The 21435-nt window shown below is 37.8% G+C and overlaps 3 protein-coding genes across 7 annotated transcripts in view; 2 read left to right on the top strand and 1 right to left on the bottom strand.

The window, feature by feature from the left end:
• The window catches only part of lonrf2 (LON peptidase N-terminal domain and ring finger 2), a 116033-nt gene extending 110098 nt beyond the window's left edge, over window positions 1-5935 (top strand). For 2 of the 5 annotated variants that reach the window (XM_051896412.1, XM_051896440.1), the window contains exons 10-12: window positions 1276-1438; window positions 1575-1724; window positions 4601-5935. In XM_051896412.1, the coding sequence (XP_051752372.1) occupies window positions 1276-1438; window positions 1575-1724; window positions 4601-4759 (472 nt within the window). In that variant the 3' untranslated portion in view covers window positions 4760-5935. Of the gene's footprint in view, window positions 1-1275; window positions 1439-1574; window positions 1725-4600 lie in introns of those variants that run through there. The other 3 variants (XR_007930551.1, XR_007930550.1, XR_007930554.1) reach the window with 2 other exon arrangements.
• The window catches only part of LOC127514149 (uncharacterized), a 358601-nt gene that overhangs the window by 65888 nt on the left and 271278 nt on the right, over window positions 1-21435 (top strand). The gene's annotated exons all lie outside the window — the stretch shown is intronic.
• Window positions 1-21435, bottom strand: part of LOC127514176 (uncharacterized) — a 194749-nt gene that overhangs the window by 9557 nt on the left and 163757 nt on the right. The gene's annotated exons all lie outside the window — the stretch shown is intronic.

Here is a 21435-nt window from a genome sequence, read left to right as displayed (position 1 = left end):
AATCTGTTTCCAATTTGTCATGTTCAGTGTTCTGGTATAATGTTGACAGAGTTTGGTGACAATTACATGAATCCCCTTGGAGGAGTTTTTAAGAGTTCACTGCATGCACTTTTCACTAAATCCAAAATGGCAGACTCCCTTTTGGGCGGAGCATATGACTAAGCACTAGGGATGGGCATTTTTCCAAAATACTGTATTTGAATATTTGGGCTCATAAAAAACGAATATTCGAATATTCGTTTATTGAAATGACGTTAAACAAGAAGGACTTTTTTTTTTTTTTTTTTAATTTATCAAGATTTTGTAACCATTTCTGAACAAGCTTACGATTAGGCAATATACACAACAAGCTTACGTTATATCTTAAGCTTTTCTTTTAGTTCAAAACATTAAACAATATGTAAAAAAATATATATATAAAGAACAAAAGCAGCGCGAAAGGAAAAAACGCTGATAAAGCAGACAGCGCCAGTTATCATACAAAATGTACATAATACACGCGAGTCAGTATGGTTATAGTTTTCATACTGATTCACATGTTCATGTTGAGAAAAACAATAATATCCACATGCTCGGGTGAGAAAACAAGCTGTGCTGACAGACGTTGCAGAAACACAAAGATAACGATAATACATAACGGTATGCTAAGCTAAGTTTCTAACAGCAGCACTTTGTGTTTTCTGTTGGTAAATATATCTCCCTCAATGAAACTTAAAGGAAGCATATGTCTTAAAATCATTTTGCTATCTGTTAAGTTATCTTCTCGGTACACTCTGGGTTACAGCTGCACTTACCTGACGTCGTGAATGTAGTGATGGACAGCTGTCTTTCCTCATTCGATGGGTGTTTTGATTTCATGTGCTTTCTCAATATGGTTCCAATTCCAAACTTTGCGAGGCAGACGACAACATTATGTGATCAAATAAAATAAACTTGTTAAACACGCTCCACAGCACCACCTGGTGCATTTAGTTATAACTGTGAGTTTTGGTGCTTAGGATTTATCATGGATTCACTGCATTTATGGCCAGCAAAGCAACATAGTAAAATTCGAATAGTATTTTTATTTTTCAAATATTAATTACAGATCGAATATTCAACTATTTGTGCACACCCCTACTAAGCACGAAAGCTGTTCGGCTAAATAATTGTATGTGTTCAGAGTTTGATACATATAATTTCATTGCTTGGGCCCTAATCAGAAAGAAGTGTTAATGAAGTGCATAACGTTTTAATGTGGCATGGAGTTAAATGGGTGAGGTCTATGATTTACAGGTTTGCAGACCACGGCTGTATGCTGCAGGTGAGAGATGTCAAGTTTTTTCCTGATGGACGGTCTGTGGTGGACACCATAGGCATTGCTCGTTTCAAAGTGCTCAGTCATGGGCAGAGAGATGGATACCACACAGCCAAGATTGAATATTTAGAGGATAAGAAGGTATGGAAATATTTTTGCATTCTATGAGCACAAGAAAGTTCAAATCCAAAAGTTGTATTATTTGTGTGTGAAAGAGAGTTAGAGAAAAAAAGTCACGAGTCTTCCACACTGACCTAAAATGTATGTTTGTGTTCAGGTTGAAGGAGAGGAGTTGACAGAGCTCCTGAAATTGCATGACTCAGTGTATGATCAGGCCATGGCCTGGTTCACTTCACTTAAAGATGATATGAAGAGCCAAATCATCAGCCACTTTGGGCAGCTGCCTGTCAAAGACTCTGAGCCACAGGTGAATGTTTGCACCAAATCACTCACATTTTTTCTAAATGCTCATTCATAGTAATCTTACCTCCAGCCTATCTGTAACATAGCAGTGTATAATTCACATTTTAAAATTCCTGTAGTTTGCATTTATATGGAGCTAGGATTATGACAATACTATTTGAATTTGAATTGTGTAAATTTGAATTATACACAAGTGTAATTTAATAAAATTGAATATTATGTGGCATTTTACATAGTTCTGAATTTGATTTTGTAAAACTTGAATATTAAACATTTGAAATTGAACACAACTGAAATGTTTTCATGGCAGAATTTTATAGACATGTATTTTCAAACACATATATGAGCGTGTCTCGTGCGAAAAACAGAGGAAAAAAGAAGCAAATCCATTTCCTTGTACAAATGCTTTTAATGTGATCCAAACTTTAAAATTGCATTAAAATAGAAACGATACAAAGTCCTTGAACATGGAAAGCAATGAAATTTAGTAGCCTATAGTAGGGCTGCACAATTAATCGTATTTTAATCGCAATAACGATATCTGCTTCTCTCGATTGATTACAAATAATCGTCACGATATTGGCCCGCTCGTTATTCATCCTGAAAACGTGTTTTTTTTTCTTTGGGATATGCTTGTGGTTGCCAGATGCAAAGAGCTTAAATCCCCCAAATAGAGCTTTTCCCTTAAAAAGATATACTGTCTTCCCGGTGTTTAACTTAATCTCTGCAATCTTGCAACTCTGTGCACGCGCTCCCTCATCAGCGGAAGAAGCGCTGATGATCTGAAAACAAACGTGTGCGCTGTAGTTTAGCGATCTCCACAGCGCAATTCTGCTTCAATGAAAGTGTCATACAGCCAGTCTTTGTTTCTTCACAAGCCACTCGTACTATTTGTGTGACTAAATCTGCCATGATCAAACCTTAAGCAATGAATTCCAACAAATGCAACATGGATCTCCACCTTACTGTTTGCAGAATGCACTTTTGCAACCTATGTGACAATTCAATCGGGAAAATGAACATAGTTTGGAATTATTGGAAATAATATTAAAGGTTTCGCTGTTTTATCTTTCGAAGTTCCTAAAGGTTTTACCAGTTTTCATAGGCTAATGTTAATCAGTTGAAAATGATATCGACACTGGGACATTCTAAAATGCTTAACATGAAAATGCTTAGTTGAACGCTTAACGTGGCTTAATTTATTAAGACAGTGTTATTAACAAACCAAACTTAGTGAACACCATACTAATATAGCATACTATGTACAGGAAAACAGATGAGCCCAGAATTTTTTTTTTTTTTTAATCTCAAAGAGCATTGTTCTTTGCTTTACGAATTTGCAGGGCAATCTGAATCTGTGGTTTGTCTCATTTGCAAACGAATTGTGTTGCTTTAAAAATCTGTGAATACAGATTACAAAGCGCTCACCAAAACCATGTGTTTTGTATTGATTTACCATCTAACGAAGTTATCATAGTTGGTTAAATAAGTCGGTGTGCCACCTACAGGCCTTTTGGGTGAAGTGTAGGTTGGTAAAGAATGTGCAAAATGGCCATAACTACATTACCCTTTTTGATAGAATAATCATGATTAATAATCGTGATTAGAATTTTGAGCAAAATAATCGTGATTATCAGTTTACCCATTATCGTGCAGCCCTAGCCTATAGGGCCTAAGTCAGTTTAATACAATTATTTCATCATATATCGGGCTCTGCACTTTGAGAGGGGTTTGAGACGAGCAGGGCAGAGTCTCTCTCATAAATTCATGTTTTTTCTTAATATTCCAATATTGTCACCATTTGAAAATTGTCAAAGCAAACTGTATCTTCCGTACAATATGCTGTGATGCCGAGAAAAGCGAAACTGAATACCGGCAAGTGTGAACTACGGACTGATGCTGAAAAAAAGTAAAATCAAAAAACACATTATTGTAAGCCATTTATTCATGTTCACACATTGCACGTATGTACTAGTTAAATCAGTGATATTGTTTACAGTGAATGCGGCGCGACCCGACACGACAGGTCAAATCCCCAATAGCAAACAAATTCCTGTTATTTCTGACGCAGTCCACGCTCTTTGCAGCGGTCACTACAAGCTGTTGTGACGTGGCGCGGTCGCGTCCGGCATAGACACGGTGTTGCACCACGCCGCCTGCATCCAGTGTAGACATTACATTACTGATTATAATCAATGGGGTCTATTGTCACGTCGCTCTCGTCCTGTGTAGACGCAGTAGCATGCTAATCACTTTCACACCAAATATACTTTAAAACAAACAATAGAGAAACTTAGACAGATGTTTCAAGTGCTGAAAAAGCCAACCTAACATATAAATACAGCAACAGCTGCAGCTCTGTATTTGGCCGAAATGCTCCGTTCGACTTTTCTGAGACCCTCTACTCTTCCCTGCGGATGGCCTCTGACCTACTTTCTGTACAATCTGAATTTCTGTGCTTTGAATTTACAATATTGAATTTGATGTTCTGAATTTCTTCATCTTGAAAACTTGAAGCTGTATTTTTCAAAACTGGATATTTGCAGTCTAAAATTTCAGAACGAAAAATCTGCTGTTTGAAAATACATGTCTATAAAATTCTGCCATGAAAACATTTCAGTTGTGTTCAATTTCAAATGTTTAATATTCAAGTTTTAAAAAATCTAATTCAGAACTATGTAAAATGCCACATAATATTCAATTTTATTAAATTACACTTGTCTATAATTCAAATTTACACAATTCAAATAGTATTGTCATAATCCTGGCTCCATATATTTATACGCAGGTTAATGTGATGATTTTTTATTTTTTTTTAAAAAGGCAGGCTAATCTAATACATTCAATACTTATGTTTGATTCTGGTCTTGTTTTTCTCAGGGGAACCCCAGTGGCCCTGCGTGGTGTTGGTGGCTATTGGCTGTGTTGCCGCTGGAAAACAAAGCCCAGCTGACCATCCTTGCCATGAACACTCTTAAGGACCGGCTGATAGCCATCCGCAGGGTCCTCATTTTTGTAACTCGCAAGCGCCCTCGGTGATAAATGAGGACTTGGTGATAAATGAGGACTTATCAAAATTAACCCATAGCTTGGGAATGCTGCTTCAGGCTGGGGTCACAGAGGTGTCTTCCAGCAGCCATTTTGGTCAGTTATTGCATAATGCAGCCCTCACCAATTAGTGAAATTGTGCAATAATAATATCTGCATCTTAATATGATAATTTAGACTCATCAATTAGCAGTGGTGTTATATCATAATGTAGTCATTGTATGAAAGAGCTTGTAAATGATGGCCTACATTAGGAAGCTCTCATTTAGTTCAGGTGCAGTCAGACCATACACAAGTTTTACAGTAGCAACAAACATTATGAAAACAGTGGGAACTTTTTTTTTTTAAGCACTTTGTTTTTTGAAAATATCACCTGTTTTGTGCCTAGATTGTGTGTAAGGCTGACCAAATGCTTCCCATGCAAGTATTGCAAGTATCAATACTGGCCTTATTATGAGTTAGGGAAAAAAAAAAAAACTGCATAATTTTGGAAATGAGCAGCCACCTTATTTCCATATTGTAAAATGTCAAAGTAAAACTTATTTTGACTTAATATAAAATGACATATATTGTAACTATGCTTTCTCTCTATCTTTATTTCTTATATCCATTTTGATGTCTAGTTAATTCAGAAACTATAAATTTAGTCATAAATTGCAATGTTCTGCTGATGTCCATTAATTATTCCCCATGGGTATAAAATAGTCTTGTAGGCCATACTCTCCAAGCTTGAATACAGCCTTAATGATATTTAGTAACAACCACAGGTGTTTTTTTATATTTCAGGAGTCTGTGATTTTTTTTTTTTTTTTTTTCTTCCCCTTAAATTGAATCGTCATTGGGAAAAATTGAAACAATGTGTACATTGCAAATGAGAGCCAAACTGTGTGAAGTCATACTGTAAATTAAGAAACAGGCACTCTTTTTTATGTGCAAGACTGTGATGGGTGGTTTATGTCTATTTAATAATCTTTATAGTCTATAAGAGGCCTTTGAACATTCACATCCTTTTTCTTCTAATTTTTCTTGTCTCTTTGTGATGTGCATGTCTTGTGTATGTTCATTATCTACCATTTCCTGTGCAAGTTACTACTTAGATGCTGCATTTTTTCATGTAAATTTGTACATCAGTATAAAATAAAACACATTTTGTATTTTAAAGCAAAATATGCTTTTATTTGCCTTTCTAAGCCATTAATTGAATTAGTCTAAGAATTCAGTACTGCGCTTTTTAAAGGTGAAGTACGCAGTTTCTGCAGCACCTATAGCGGAATTACAAAAATAAAGCATATTTTCAAACAACCTTGCAAACTCCTTTTCGTGAGTTGCACCTCCCCCAACGCAAACATCACAAATACAGTTCTTAAACCGGTTTTACACACACACACAATCTCAGAAGCAAACACAGTACCTCACTCTTACACACACATAACCCATAAATTTATAGAAACAAATTTTCAAGAAAAGTACCATTCCATGTACTACACTAGGATTCAAAACTTTGCCACTTTACAATAAAGTTTCTTTAATTAACTACTTTAGTCAGCATGAACTAAGAATGAACAATACTTCTAAAGCATTTATTAATCTGGTAACACTTTATTTTAAGGGTCCAGAATAATGCATTAGTTAAGTATTAATTAATGATGAACTTGTTCACAATTAAGCATTAGTTAAGAATGAACACACTAGTAATTAATGATTAACTTTACATTGTAATGGTAAGAATTATGCATCAGTTAAGCATAAATAAACTAGTAATTAATGATTTACTTGTTCACAACTATGCATTAGTTAAGCATGGACACAGTAGTAATTAATGATTAACTGAATGTACAGTAAATGCCTTTTAGTCATTATCTACAACTTAATAAACAATATTATTATTTTTGTGTAGTGATGTAATTATATTTCTGTGCCATTCTATTAAGTTAACTGAACAATAAACTAGTAGTTATGTTTAATTACTGCTGGTTTTCAGTTATAAATTGTTAAAATAGTATAATAAAGACAATTTGACCCCCAAAGTAAAAGGTATATCCACATTAATTATGGCACTTATTGAGTGACATTCAAGTTTGAGCAGAATAAGCCAATAATTAAGGCTAAACTGCCACTAATACAGTACTAATAAAGGCAATTCAGTGTATTTCATACACTGTAAACGTACAATATTGACAGCACTAAAATTATTAAATGTAAAAACATTTTGCTCTGTTCGTGACTTTCACTGCAAACTCATTTCATAAGAATTACGTTAAACAAAACTACACTTTAAAACCTTAAAATGAATAACATTTCTGTAATCATGTAATACTTATTTTGTTCGCCATGGGACACAAAGGGCGTTTTCTCAGACACAGGACTAGAAAATACACCAAAACGCAACATAAATTCACAAAAGACGTCAATTTAATCCGCTTTAATCCACATCTTTATAATCCATACGACTGCGAGGAACAGATCCAAATTGAATTCTTTATCCACCGATTTTCATCTCCATCCTCAACAGCAACCATAAATAAATCCATGAATTCAAAAATTGCCGCCTCAAAAAGCTTGACACGACATGTTTTACTGCAGCTCTCTCCTGCTTCGTCACAGATTGCGACATGCCGTGAAGTCAAGTGAAGTGAAGCGGAATACCATTTTCGTGGATTAATAACTTAATTCTGCTTGTACCTGATACAAAACTATTATATATCACCAGAGAGGACTGCGACTGCAATACATCGTCATTCGGACTACTATTGGTATCGCTTTTGACATTTTCTTAATAAAGAGAAATTATTGTGATTAAGTTACACTTTTCTGTCTGTTATGTTTTTCTTTAGTGGCTCAAAATATCCTTTTAATGCAATATAGTGTTACTAAAATTGTCATTTTCCTAAATGTCCATTACGTTCATTTTATATTCTCTACATAGACTGAACAATAAACTAGTAGTTATGTTTAATTACTGCTGGTTTTCAGTTATAAATTGTAAAAAAAAAAAAAAAAAAAAAACGGTAAAAAATATATTTTCAAATATATTTTTAAATATATTTTCAAATATATTTTTAAATATATTTCAAAATATACAAAAAATGGCCAAAAAATATATTCGCTAAAATATATTTTCAAACATATTTACATAAATATATTTTCTAAAAATATATTTTTTGGCCATTTTTTGTATATTTTTAAAAAATACATTTTTCAAAAGCATTTAAAAATATATTTTGTCCTACAACCCAAGAAAATACATTCACATGTGACATTTGAAAAACTTTTATTTGTTGTCTATACGTGAACGTGAACATGTGAATAAAAATCAGCAAGGAACATACTTTACAATGTTCAAAAAATATACATTATTACAATATATTAAAACAAATATAACTTTTTTGCTTTCAAGAAGTCTCAGTTTCCCCAGTTCAAATCCTCAAAGCCTCTTTGGACACATTTGGAAATCTCTTCTTGACTGCGAGACAAAAATCAGTTATTTTTTTAGTTAACTAAATGTTTCTAGTAAATTTTCCTTTAACCAAGTATTGACTTACCTATATGGCTGCCATGGTTTCCTCTTCAAGGGCACTTCTTCTCTCTCCACCACTGTCAGTTTTGCTCTTTGCTCCTACAAAAGACAAAACACAATAACTGAACATCTGTACAGGTACAGAGGGCATGCACTTTCTCTTCTGACTAGTTTTGGATTTCCTGATATTTTTGTTTACACTGGAACTAAAACAATTACAGGTATACTGGATTTTAAAGATATTTAATCTGCATATTTTTGGACAGTACAGTAAAGAAACTGATGATTGAGGAGAGGTCGAATTAACCTTTCTTTACACTTCTGCATTGCATTTTCACTTTTACAAATGAAGGGATAGTGGAATATCACAAAGGCACATTCATTTAAGATAACTTAAAGGGATAATCCACCCAAAAACAGAAATTATATTATCATTTACTTACCCTTATTCTGTTCCAGATGATTATGACATCCTCTTTTTCAGTGAAATACAAACAGAGATTTTAAGAAAAATAATCCATCTTTCTGAGTTCATGCAAGAAGGTCAAAAACCAAACAAAGTGAACATGATGGTAAACCACATGACCTCAGTTGACGAATCAATGTCTTCTGAAGTGAAACAATAGGTGTGTTTGAGGAAAATACTATTATAGTAAATTTGTTACACTACAGATTTGCCAACTGTCAAATATGTACGGAGCCCGGCACGGAGGACAAAAAAAAAAACAATCCGTGCCGACGGTTTTGCAATCCGTTCCCTCAGTTTATAAACCGTGCTCACGAATTCTTAAACTGTTCCCTCGGTTTAACAAATCGTGCCCACGGATTAATAAACCGTACCCACGAATTTTTAATCCGCGCGCTCAGATTTTGCAAACCGTACCCTCGGTTTTTAAATCCGTTCCCACAAATGCATAATCCATTCGCACGCTTTCGCAAATCCGTTCCCACGGGTTTGTGAAAACTGTAGGTACTCACGGATTCGTTTTAGAAGAAGAACAGCAAACTCCCCCAGGTGAAAAAATACTATAGTAAATACTAGTGTTTTTGATACTATATTAAATTGTAGTATACTGTATATATAATAGTATTTACATTGTTAATGAATGCTACAGCATAGGCCTACTATAATAACTATAGTGAACTGATCAACTGTTATAAATACTGTAGTATACTTTAGTTTTTACTACAGTAAACTGTAGTGTATATTGTAGTATAATTTCAAGTTGTAGAAAACTTAGTACAATATTGGATAAAGTAATTTTTTTATATTACTATAGTTGTTATATTATCACAGCAACTATAGAATTACCACAATAAATTAATTCAAGTACTTTACTATAGTATGGTTCAAAAACACTATAGTATTTGCTATAAATTACTATAGTATTTTTTCACCTGGGCCAGGTACGTGTTAACGAATCTTATTGTTTATTGTGTATTATTCATCAAATTATATTAACTGCAGTGATTCTCTATCAACGGGTAGCGGAATACAACGATTTAATAAGAATTATGTGCGTCAAAATCTTGTTTATTTGTGATAATTTTAGCACTTTATTATTATTGCCTAATAAACCTGGCATTGTGTATTATGATTGACTTTTATTTTCTTTGTTCCTCTTTTCTTCTTCTAAATGCATGTAGCCTAAATGCAACAATAGGCTAATAATAATAATAATAACAACAATTATTATTATTTATTGTAGCCTATTTATTTTTTAAATGTATTTATTTATCAATTATATTAATTTATGACTATAAATGAGTGCACTTAAGACAGTATGTTTATCATAAAATAATTAATGAATGCTTTATTTAAAAAAAAAAAATAATAATTTTTTTTACAGTTTTAGAAATGTTTGTGTAGCCTACTATTCATTCTTAACATGAAGACTTGTTTTGGTGATTTTATTATACTAAGCTTTTTGCCCAAAATGGACTTTAAAAGATAAAAATAATGGAAATTCTCAAATGAATTCTGAATGGAAGTCCAGGAAATTCTCCATTTTGTAAAATAAAGTTTATTTATTTACAATAGCCTATGCATCCCGCACCTAAATATGTGGCCTGGTTGAATCTGCCGGCAAAGATTGGAGGCGGGGCCACAAATCCGTGAGTACAGTTTTTACAAACCCGTGGGAACGGATTTGTATGGAAGCCCGTTTCCGCCACAATTGAGTAAAAAAATATAATTCTGTAAGTCATAATAATGAGAAACTTTCTCATAATTATGACTTAGTATCTCATTATATTGAGAAAGTTTCTCGTAATAATGACTTAGTATCTCATAATAATGAGAAACTTTCTCGTAATAATGACTTAGTTTCTCATAATAATGAGAAACTTCTACGCATGCGCAGAGCAGCGGAGTAGAAGGGCGTGGCACGCTAGCGACATCCGCTGGTCAAAGTCTCGTAAATTCGAGAACAGCAAACATGGCACGTTATGCAAAACAGTTGTTTTCGTTAAAGTAATCTACAAAGTGCAGTCTATCTATAGTATCATTAAATAACATCAGTTATTATAAATTATCAGTATATCTTCAATACTTTTCCATGCGCACGAGAAGTTGGAACGTAAAGTGGTTTCCGTGGTAACGGTGAAAACTGTTGCATGAAGGCGATGGCTTACATGTTGTAACTTGTAACTTTTAAAGCTTGAGGAGTCATTTGGAAGCACAGACTTTTAAATATTAGTATTTTTCTAAAACACACCTATTGTTTCACTTCAACTAGGATCATATTGACTACTGTTGTTTTTTACTCTGTGTGGTTTTTGAAGTGTCCACCTTACTTATTTACACCTTATTTTCATTGTTGGGTGAAGTATCCCTTTTTCTAGTAACTATTATCAGAAACAAAAACTTTATTTTTCTTGGCCAAAAAACAAAACAAAACAAAAAAACTGTAATTTGGCCTTTATATTTAAATTCATGTTTACTTTCATGTTTATTACTGTGCAGCTGTTTTGTATAAAGTGCTACAGAAATGAAGATGACTTGACTATGAACATTATCCTGTACCTATGACTTGTGGTCAGAGGCTCTCCAGCACAATCGTTGGGCTGGTGGGGCGGACAGCAAGTGGGCAGAGAAGCGTCTTGACAGATGGTTTGGACCCGCACCTATTCCAGACAGACACAAACAGATATTAACAAAGACACAAGTGCAGAGAACATATCAATTCATAAATTACACAAATAACATAATTAAATAATAAAAAAAAAAAAAAAAAATTCTACTTCTTAAAGTGTCTCATGATCATTCTCACCTTGTTGCTGTTGCACAAACTATCTCTGCTTCTGCTTCTGAAAATAAAAAGTGCATACAGTAATGAATGACACATGTAGGTGGGGACAAATAAGCATCTTTTGTTACAAGCGACTTATTGAATCACTGGCTCAACTGGTTCATCGAAAACAGCTTGTCATTCAGCAGAAAGTAAGCAAAAACTACAGTATTATATATACCTAGGCTATATTAAAAAAATAATAGAAAATTTGAGAGAATGAAATGCCATTAAAACCAAATCAGTGTGCCGAATTAACAAGTTTAGCAAAACATTTAAATTTAGCAAAAAACGGTAACACTTTATAATAATGTTCAGTTATAAGTCATTTATAAATTATTAGTTAATGATGAACTAATCATTTACAAAACATGACTATACATTCATAAATTATTAAGTGATATACTAACATTTTATGAATGTTTTATTAATTCAGTTATAAGTCACTTATAAATTATTAGTTAATGATGAACTATTCATTTACAAAACATGACTATACATTCATAAATGATTAATAAGTGATATGTTAACATCTATAACAGGTGTCAAACACTTTGTAATGTGTACTGCAGTGTAAGTGCTGTCTGATGAGGCAGCTGTCTTCTCTGACACACATGGAGTCTTTAACTGCTATGCACCTGATGTGAGCTTCAGTGGAAGGTAAAACCAGTTCAGAGGATGACTTTATCACTAGATCCCACACACTCCATTTAAAGACAACACACACGTACAATGCCACCTAAAGAGTTAGTGTACAGGATAAATAACTCATCAAACTTTTAAGTAGTACCACTGTACATGCTACTTGAGCTAAATACTTACAGTTAGAAATTAGAACACCCCAACCACCCCCATACACACATTGTAAAATTGTAGAAGGTTACTTCACATGCTTTACAAACAAAAACCTTTTGTACATGAGCAACAGAGCGAAAATACACAATCTTGTGAATGGTGAATGGTAACAACAGAAATTAAAATAATATATAATCAGACAGTTTGATTAAAGGAGATATTTACCAATATATTCAGTCTACCTGTAGAAACAGCCTTATTGGCTTCCAAATCTTAATGAAAATGGGTAGTTTATCTTTTAATATAAATCTCAGTTCTTCCAAATGCAACATATTTCCCAGTTCCCTAGCCCACATCTCAAAAGTAGGGACAGAATCGGCTTTCCACATCTGTAAAATAAGCCTTTTTTACGAGCATCATACAGAGTGAAATGGCCTGTGTTTGATATCTGCTACAATAAGCATTCTCTGCTCCTAAAAGTCCAATACAAGGCTCAGGCTTGCTCAGGCAAAACAATTTTTACTAAATACTTTAATAATTTATAAGTGATAAATAATATATCAACTAATAACTTACCAACCATCTACTAATGGTCTGTTTGATTTATTTCATGATTTACATATTTTTTAAGATAACTTACAACACATTTGAAAATAATTAGCATACAACTTATTAATCATTTATCAATGTATAGTAATGTTTTGCAAATGATTCATTCATCATTAACTAATAATTTATAAGTGGCATAACTGAATTAATAAAACATTCATAAAATGTTAGTATATCACTTATTATTCATTTATGAATGTATAGTCATGTTTTGTAAATGATTAGTTCATCATTAATAAGTTATATGTTACTTATAACTGAACGTTATTATAAAGTGTTAGCAGGTACGAAAACATGAAAATGCCAGTTACTGGTGTAACCTTGGTTCTATGAATAGTGGAAGACCACCAAAGACAGTCGAACATAGTGGAAGGAGTCATGTCTCGCGAGCCATATCGAGAATCCCGCATTAATTTGTCACCAGTGACCTTGATCAGTGACTTGTCGACAGCGTTCCGTTAGTTCCGATATTCGTTCCATTCACGTCACGGTCAGTCAGTGAAGTCAGTCCGAATGACCAGAGACTCTGGCAGTCTTCCACTATTCATAGAACCAATGTTACACCGGTAACCAGCATTCTATTTCACTGTTACAGACCGACAGAGACGGTCGAACATAGTGGAAGACGAATACAACCAAGTCACAAAGACTACACCCACCTAAATGCTGTCTGATAATACAGCAGTACTGACCAAAGGAATGGGGGCCACACTGATTCTATAAAATCTTGTGAATGTACAAGGTGATGCCCATGTAGCTGCTGCACATATCTCAGAGAGGGGCACACCACGTAGTGCTGCCCAAGAAGTAGCCACCGCCCAAGTTGAATGGCATTTAATTGATGCTGGAATAGGGACTGCCATTATAAAGCTCGGATGCGTCAGGATATTTATTAATATTTCTACGATTGTGTTCATCAGAAAGAAGAAAGTCATATACACCTAGGATGACTTGTGGGTGAGTAAAGCGTGGGGTAATTTTCATTTGAAAGTGAACTAATCCTTTAAGAGACTGCTCTGTACACCAAGAAACAAAAATTTTCCATTTATTGGCATAAGTGTGACATGTCGATGGAGCATTCATCGACACATATATGTGATGGCATTCATGACAGTGTTCCTCACACTAGCCGAACATTGCGAGAGCTCTTGCTCAACCCCAGGGGCCATACACACAACCTCAACTTGCTTGGTGAGGGGTGCCAAAGTGCCCCATTCATTTGTGATAACAGGTCCTTCCAAACTGGCAATGTTTGCGGGGGACCAGTCATAAGGGCCAACTGCAGACTAAACCACGGCCTTGCTGGCCAACAGGGCGCCTTTGGTGTCTCTCCTGCACACGCCTCAGGACAGGCCAGAGAAGTGGAATTGGAGGGAAGACATAGAGGAAGAGATCCGGCCAGTCGTGGGCCAAAGGCATCCTGGCCTAGTGATCCCCGCTCCTCCTGCGCTGCGAACTACAGTGGGCAATGTGTTGTCTCTCTGCTGGCAAAGAGGTCCACTGCTGCGGTCACATAAATTCCCCAAATTGACTGAACAACCATTTTGTGCAGGCACCACTCCCCTGGATCTGAGAGTGAATCTGCCACGCTGTTGCAGTGACCGTTGATGTGTGCCACTCTGATCGACAAAAAGTGCTTGTTCGCCCACAACAGCAGCACTCGTGAAAGTCGAAGGTAAGATAGAGACCTCGTGCCCCCCCCCCCGGTTGTTGATTAAGAACTGTGGTGTTGTCGGTCCGCACCAGAATGTGCCTCCCTGATAATTCCTGTCTGAAGTGTCTTAGGGTAAGAAGCACTGCCCACAGCTCCAGGGCATTGATTTGAGATGTCCTCTGCTGCAGGGTCCAGCTGCCTTGTACGCCCTGATGTTGCCACAGTCCTCTGCATCTGTTGTAACCACTTCCCTGCGTGCTGGGGGCGGTCCCATTGGTACACCCCTTTGCAGAAATTGTTCCTGTCTCCAAAGCCTCAGGGAGACAGAACAACTGGTTGTCACCCATACCAGGATATGTCGGTTGTGGACTGCTGACAACCGTCTGGCTATCAACCAGCGCTGAAATGGGCAAAGGTGTAAAAGCCCTAATTGAATGGCCAATGAAGCTGCCATGAGAAGGCCCACTAGCCGTAGGAAGCTGAGATAAGGTAGCTTGCGTCGAACCTGGAACTTTGCTATAGCTCCCCGTATAGTCTGCCTCCTGCATGCTGTGAGGGTGGCCCTCATCACTCTGGAGTCTAGATGTAACCCGAGGAAGTATATTGACTTGCATGGAGTGAGGCAGCTTTTCTGTAGGTTTACCCTCAGTCAGGGACGTGCACAGACATTTTGGGGGGCAGGGGCTCAAGTGGAAAAAAGGGCACTTCTCATAATTATTTATTTAAAAAAATAATAAACCCTTAAATATATTAAGACAATTTTGACTTCCTTACCAATTTATTTTAATTCCCTTACACTTACACAAATTGTTTTATACTCCACAGGTTTCTACAAAATAATCAGTTCACACAGAGACCATGGTCTTCTTTGGTATTCACTAGGTTTATCACAAGAGAAGGCAACAGCAACTATTTTCAAGTAGCTATATATTTAGAATAAATGACTGCACCAAGGAGAGGGACATAGTTTCACTAATAATTTGTTTATTTTGCACAAATCAATAAATCGTTTTAATTCGTTGGTTGGATCAAAGCCAACCACAATAATTAAAAATATATTATTAGTTAAATAATAATATTCAGACACTTTTTTAATAGAAATGCTACAGCCACTGTAATTTCTTCAACAAGAATATGTGGACATCAAACATGCAAAGACAGAGCGAGGGTTTAAACTTTTATTGATGTATTATCCTGTGTAAGCGTAGATTTAAGAATAATAATAATAATAATAATAATACATTTTATTTCTTAGGTGCCTTTCAGGACCCTCAAGGTCGCCTTACAATCAAACACAACTCTCAAGAATAAAATATCAATCAGTAACATATACATAGATTACAATAAAACAAAGTGAGATCATAATAGTGATGGGTGTCAGGTATTGTAAGCTATTGTGAACAAGTGAGTTTTTAGATGTGATTTGAAGGTAGCCAGAGATGTTATAGTACGGATGTGTTGTGGGAGAGCGTTCCAGAGTCGGGGAGCGGAGCAGCTGAAGTCTCTAAGTCCCATGGTGGACAGACAGGCAGATGGAGTGGACAGGAGGGTGGCTGAAGAAGAGCGAAGGGTATGGGAAGGTGTATGTATGTGGATAAGGTTTGTGATGTAGGAGGGGGCCAGGTTGTAAAGGGCTTTGAATGTTAATAACAGAATTTTAAAATCAATTCTGTAGCGGACGGGGAGCCAGTGGAGTTGCTTGAGAACAGGGGTGATGTGTTGTGTGGATGGGGTTCTAGAGATGATACAGGCGGCTGAATTCTGAACTAGTTGGAGTTTATGTAGGGATTTTTGTGGTAAACCGTGGAGGAGTGAATTGCAATAATCTAATCGGGATGTAACAAGTGTGTTAACCAGTATGGCAGTACTGTTGGGGGTGAGAGAGGGACGGAGGTGGTTGATGTTATGGAGATGGTAATGGGAGAGAGTGCTGTCAAGGATAACACCCAGACTCTTGACCTGAGGGGAGGGGTAGATGGAGGAGTTGTCGATCATTAAAGGGAAACTGTTGGTCTTTGAGAGAGTGGACTTAGTGCCAATAATGAGAAATTCTGTTTTATTGTCGTTAAGTTGTAGAAAGTTGTGGGAAAACCATATTTTAATTTCTTGAAGACAGTCAAGAAGGGATGAGGGAGGGAGTGAAGCGGTCGGTTTAGAGGAGTGGTAGAGCTGGGTGTCATCCGCATAGCAGTGGAAGTTGATACCAAATTTCTTGAAAATATTGCCCAAGGGCCCTGGGGCATACCACATTTGACTGGGGAAGTATCGGAGTGAAAATTCTTTAACTGAACAAACTGTGTGTGGTCTGACAAGTAAGATGAGAACCAGGACAGGGCTGTGTTATTGATACCAATGGAGAGTAGACGGTTGAGGAGGATGTGATGAGAGATTGTGTCGAAGGCTGCGGTTAGGTCAAGGAGGATAAGTATTGTGAGTAGTCCAGAGTCTGCTGCAATCAGAAGGTCATTGGTGATTTTAACTAGGGCTGTTTCGGTGCTGTGAAGTGGATGGAAGCCAGATTGAAATTGCTCATAGAGGTTATTGTTAGTGAGATGATTATGGATCTGTGAGGCAACTATTTTTTCAAGTATTTTTGAGAGATATGGAAGGTTAGAAATTGGTCGGAAGTTGTTGAGATTATTTGGATCAGCACCAGGTTTTTTGAGAATGGGAGTAATTATTGCAGTTTTGAGGGGTGATGGAACAGAACCAGAGGTAAGGGAGGAGTGTATAATTTCAGTGATGAGAGGGGACAGAGAAAGAAGACAGAGTTTAACTAGGGTTGTAGGGAGCGGGTCGAGTTTACAAGTGGATGATTTTGATTTTTGAATGATGGACATAATACCATTGATGGTGGGTGATTGAAAGGAGGAGAGTGATGATAGGGGGGGTGTGATGGAAGAGAGGCAAAATTTACAGTCGACGGAAGAGCAAGGAGATGACAATTGTTTGTGAATGTTTTCTATTTTAGATGTAAAAAAGTTCATAAATCTATTGCAGTTGGCGGTGGAGTACATATGAGAGGGGCCAATGCATGAGGACTGTATAATGTGGTTGAGTGTGAAGAACAAAGTCTGTGTGTTTCCTTCAGCTGTTTGGATCAGAGAGGTATAATAGACAGTTTTGGCATTCGACATAGCTAGTTTATATTTCAGATGGTGTTCATTGTACATGTCTTTATGAACAGAGAGTCCGGTTTTCCTTGAAAGACGTTCGAGACGGCGGCCTATAACTTTTAGTTGGTGTGTGTACCAGGGTGCAGAGCGGGTGAAGGTGACAGTCCGAGTTTTCAGCGGTGGGGAGCATAAGGTGGAAATAAAATCCGAGAATTCATTTAAAAAGTTTGGGTTAGGTTTCGGTGGTCTGTAGATGGTGGCTAAAATGGTGGGAACAGATCCAGAAATTTGTATGGCAGAGGATTCAAAGGATTGGTGATCGCTGACTGGGAGTGGGGATACCTTGTATTTCTCGTTGTAAAGTATCGCGAGGCCACCCCCACGTCCAGAGGCATGAGGCTGACAGACGTAAACACGGCGAAGTCCTGCGGTAGCTGCCACGTCTCAGTCAGGCACAGAAATTCCGGGTTATGATCGTTCACCAGATCATAAACAAGAGAGGCCTTGTTGTTGAGTGAGCGAACGTTAAGCAGCCCAATGGAGACGCCGCATTCGTCGCATCCGGTGCTAGCCTGCCTTGCAAGGCTAGCTAGCACGATGCGGTCCACAGTCCGTACGCCGGACTTTCTAGGGGGGGTGACGGCAAGAAGACCACTGTGATGGTATCGGATTCGTGTTGTCTCTGTTGAAGCTTCGAGTGGATCCCCTAAGGGCATTATTACGACTTGGGAGTCGAAAAATATCCGGGTGCAGGACTCAAGCTGGTGGCGGAGAGGACAGAAGCCCGAGCCGGAGTTGATAAAGTTCCGCTGCAGTGTACCAGAGTGTAGGTGAAACCGGTTGGAATAAAGACAGCAGAACAAATCCAGTGAGGAGAAACCGCATGAGCCGCATGGTCTATTATCTGGAGAGCGTCTGCATTATGTAATGCAGTATTATGATTTTTAAATAGTTTTAATTGGAATAATGCGGTTCATGGATGCTCGTCCGTGGAATTCTCCTCTTTCGGTATTGACAGCCCTACAGATATCTTTACCATGGTTCAAAACGCAATGCATAGCACATTAAAATAATTCACATGTTTGAGAACATACATAGGCTACCTGAAAGAAATGCACGGGATGGATCCATCTAGGGCTTTTTTCTTTTTCGCTTCTCATCGCCAGACAGCAGTTGCATTTTCCCGGGCATAGTTGTCACAAGTTTTCAGCCAGCAGCAAACACGAAGTGGGGCGTGGCGCGCATGGGTGCAGGAATGAATGGCGTGTCGAGGAGGGAGGGCATCTGAACTCGACAAAGCCGACCTGATATAGTATTTTTTTTTTTTTTTTTTTGTAGCCTAAATATATTTGTTTGACATGGAAGCTGTGCACAAACAGGAATATATGTTCATTTATTTAAAAAAAAAAAAAAAAAAAAAAAAGCACCCAGAAAAAAAGGGCACTTTCTCTCGAGGAAGAAAAAGGGCAGGGGCTCAAGCACCTTTTATGTCTATGTGTGCACGTGCCTGCCCTTAGTCCTAAGGTAGTGACATGCTCTAGTAGGCGCTGTGTGTTGTTGGCCGCTTGTTGTGGTGATCAGGCACAAAGCAACCAGTCATCCAGGTATGGGAGAATCAACATACCCTCCCGTTGTAGAGGTTCTAATGCCACTTGGACACATCGTGTGAATACACAGGGAGAGAGGGAGAGGTCAGATGGTAGGACTCAATATTGGTATGTCCTGCCCTGGAACGTGAACTGAAGAAACCTTCTGTAATGAGGTGCAATGGGGATGTGGAAATATGCATCCTTTAGATCCACAGAGGTAAACCACATGCCGGGTCCAATCGCTTGTAGGACATCTATGACACGCAGCATGCAGAAAGGAAGGTGTTTGAGACTCCTGTTCAGGTGCCTGAGATCCAAGATGGGCCTGAAATTTCCATCTTTCTTTCGAACGAGAAAGTAATTTGAATGAAAGATCGAGCAGCCTGCTGTGCAGGCCTGTAAGACTGTCCCTGCCTGTGTTGGAACAGATTTGAGTGACATACAGGCATTCACTGTGTGGATGGATCATAATAATTTACACTGCACTCAAAGTGCTGGAAACGAGACTCCACTTCACAAACTCTGCGCTCAAGAGCTTCTTGAGCGGCTGGACCAAAAACTTGTCCAGGTACCAGTGGTAGCTGATGAAGATTGTTATGGCAAGCCTCTGGGAGTTTAGACTGTGCTAGCCAAACCTGCCTCCTAGCTTGTGTAATAAGCCCAAGAGCCTTTCCGCTATAGAAAGCAATTTAACCCAAGACCTGCAAGAAAGTGTCAAGCAACTCTGATGTGGTATTGTCCGGTGGGTTAATGCTCATAGTAGAATGAAGCGCTAACAGAAGATGATCCATGGAATTCCCTACACAACTCAAGCCTGAGACGGTGTTATAAATCCCGATCAACAGATCATCCATGCGTCTACACTAGGACAGCGAAGATTCTGTCTAAGGGCTTCATCTGGTGATACTACCAGTGAAGAAATGCACGACTCAACTGGAGGCATGTTGCCAAGGCCCTTTTCCTGGGCCTCAGCCATTGCTGCTAGCATGCGAGCCATGCGATCTGGTCTGGATGAGGAAGCGGACCGAAACGCAACATTTGTAATGTCAGGACAACTTGGCATTAGGAAATCCTCATGCTGAGAAGCTGAGCGACGCAAGAGGTTTAAATGGCCTGGCACAGGAGGAGGTGGATGCAAATTCTGTTTAGTGAGCGCCATCTTGAGTGTATTGTGCAGTGAGAATACCACTGAAGAAGCAGCATCCTGAAGGCCAGAGCCGTCGTCACTATGGGAACACTGAAACTGGGAATGTGAAGGCAACGTCTCATCCAAGGGTGTATAATAAGGATTATTATACACCCTTGGATCAATCCTGCTCATCCTTATCTAATGAGTCAGAGGCCACAAGAGACAAGGTGTCTGGTTCCCCTCTGGAAAAACTGGATGTCACCTCACACCTGGGCAAAGGAGAAGCCGATTCACATGCCCTTGTTCCCTCGCTCACATTTCGATGAGTAGGGGGTATTGATAATAAAGCTTTAATGCCCTGAACTGTGTATCTGACTCTGAGGATGTCTGCTTATTCTTTGAAGGCTTTTCAACTCTACTGGCCGCACGCTTGCTACCCACATGCAATGCTGTCCCAGCTGGTAGAGCAGAATTTTAAAATTCAGGATCCAATTCAGCCAATCGATGTTGTCTCGTCTCCAAGGACATTAAGCTACACTTAGGACATGGATCTATTAAAGCCACTCTGAGGTGATCAATGCCTAAGCAAGTGGGACATTGTATATGAGCATCCATAAGATCCATTGGGCTTGAGCAGAGAGAGCATGAAGATGCCATAACTTCCCACACCAGTAAATGAAAAACCCCTGGTCAACCAATAGGGTTATAACAAAAATTAGAAGCAGAGAAAAACAGCAAATTTGAAGAATACGGTGTTACTGTTGCTATGGTAACCCCCGTCAAATGAGTATCGCTCTGGTTCACCAATGAGCGTTCGTATAAAGTAGTCATCTAAAGATAATAAGCAATACTACACGCAGTCTTCACGTTAAACACTCACCTCAGCACTGCAAGTAGTAATCGATTCCAGTCAAACCCTGGATAACCACTGGGTATCTGGTCTGATGAATAAATTCAATGCACGTAGC

The sequence above is a fragment of the Ctenopharyngodon idella genome, chromosome 1, assembly GCF_019924925.1.
Source record: "Ctenopharyngodon idella isolate HZGC_01 chromosome 1, HZGC01, whole genome shotgun sequence".
Taxonomy (NCBI): domain Eukaryota; kingdom Metazoa; phylum Chordata; class Actinopteri; order Cypriniformes; family Xenocyprididae; genus Ctenopharyngodon; species Ctenopharyngodon idella.
This window is presented reverse-complemented; position numbering and strand designations above follow the sequence as displayed.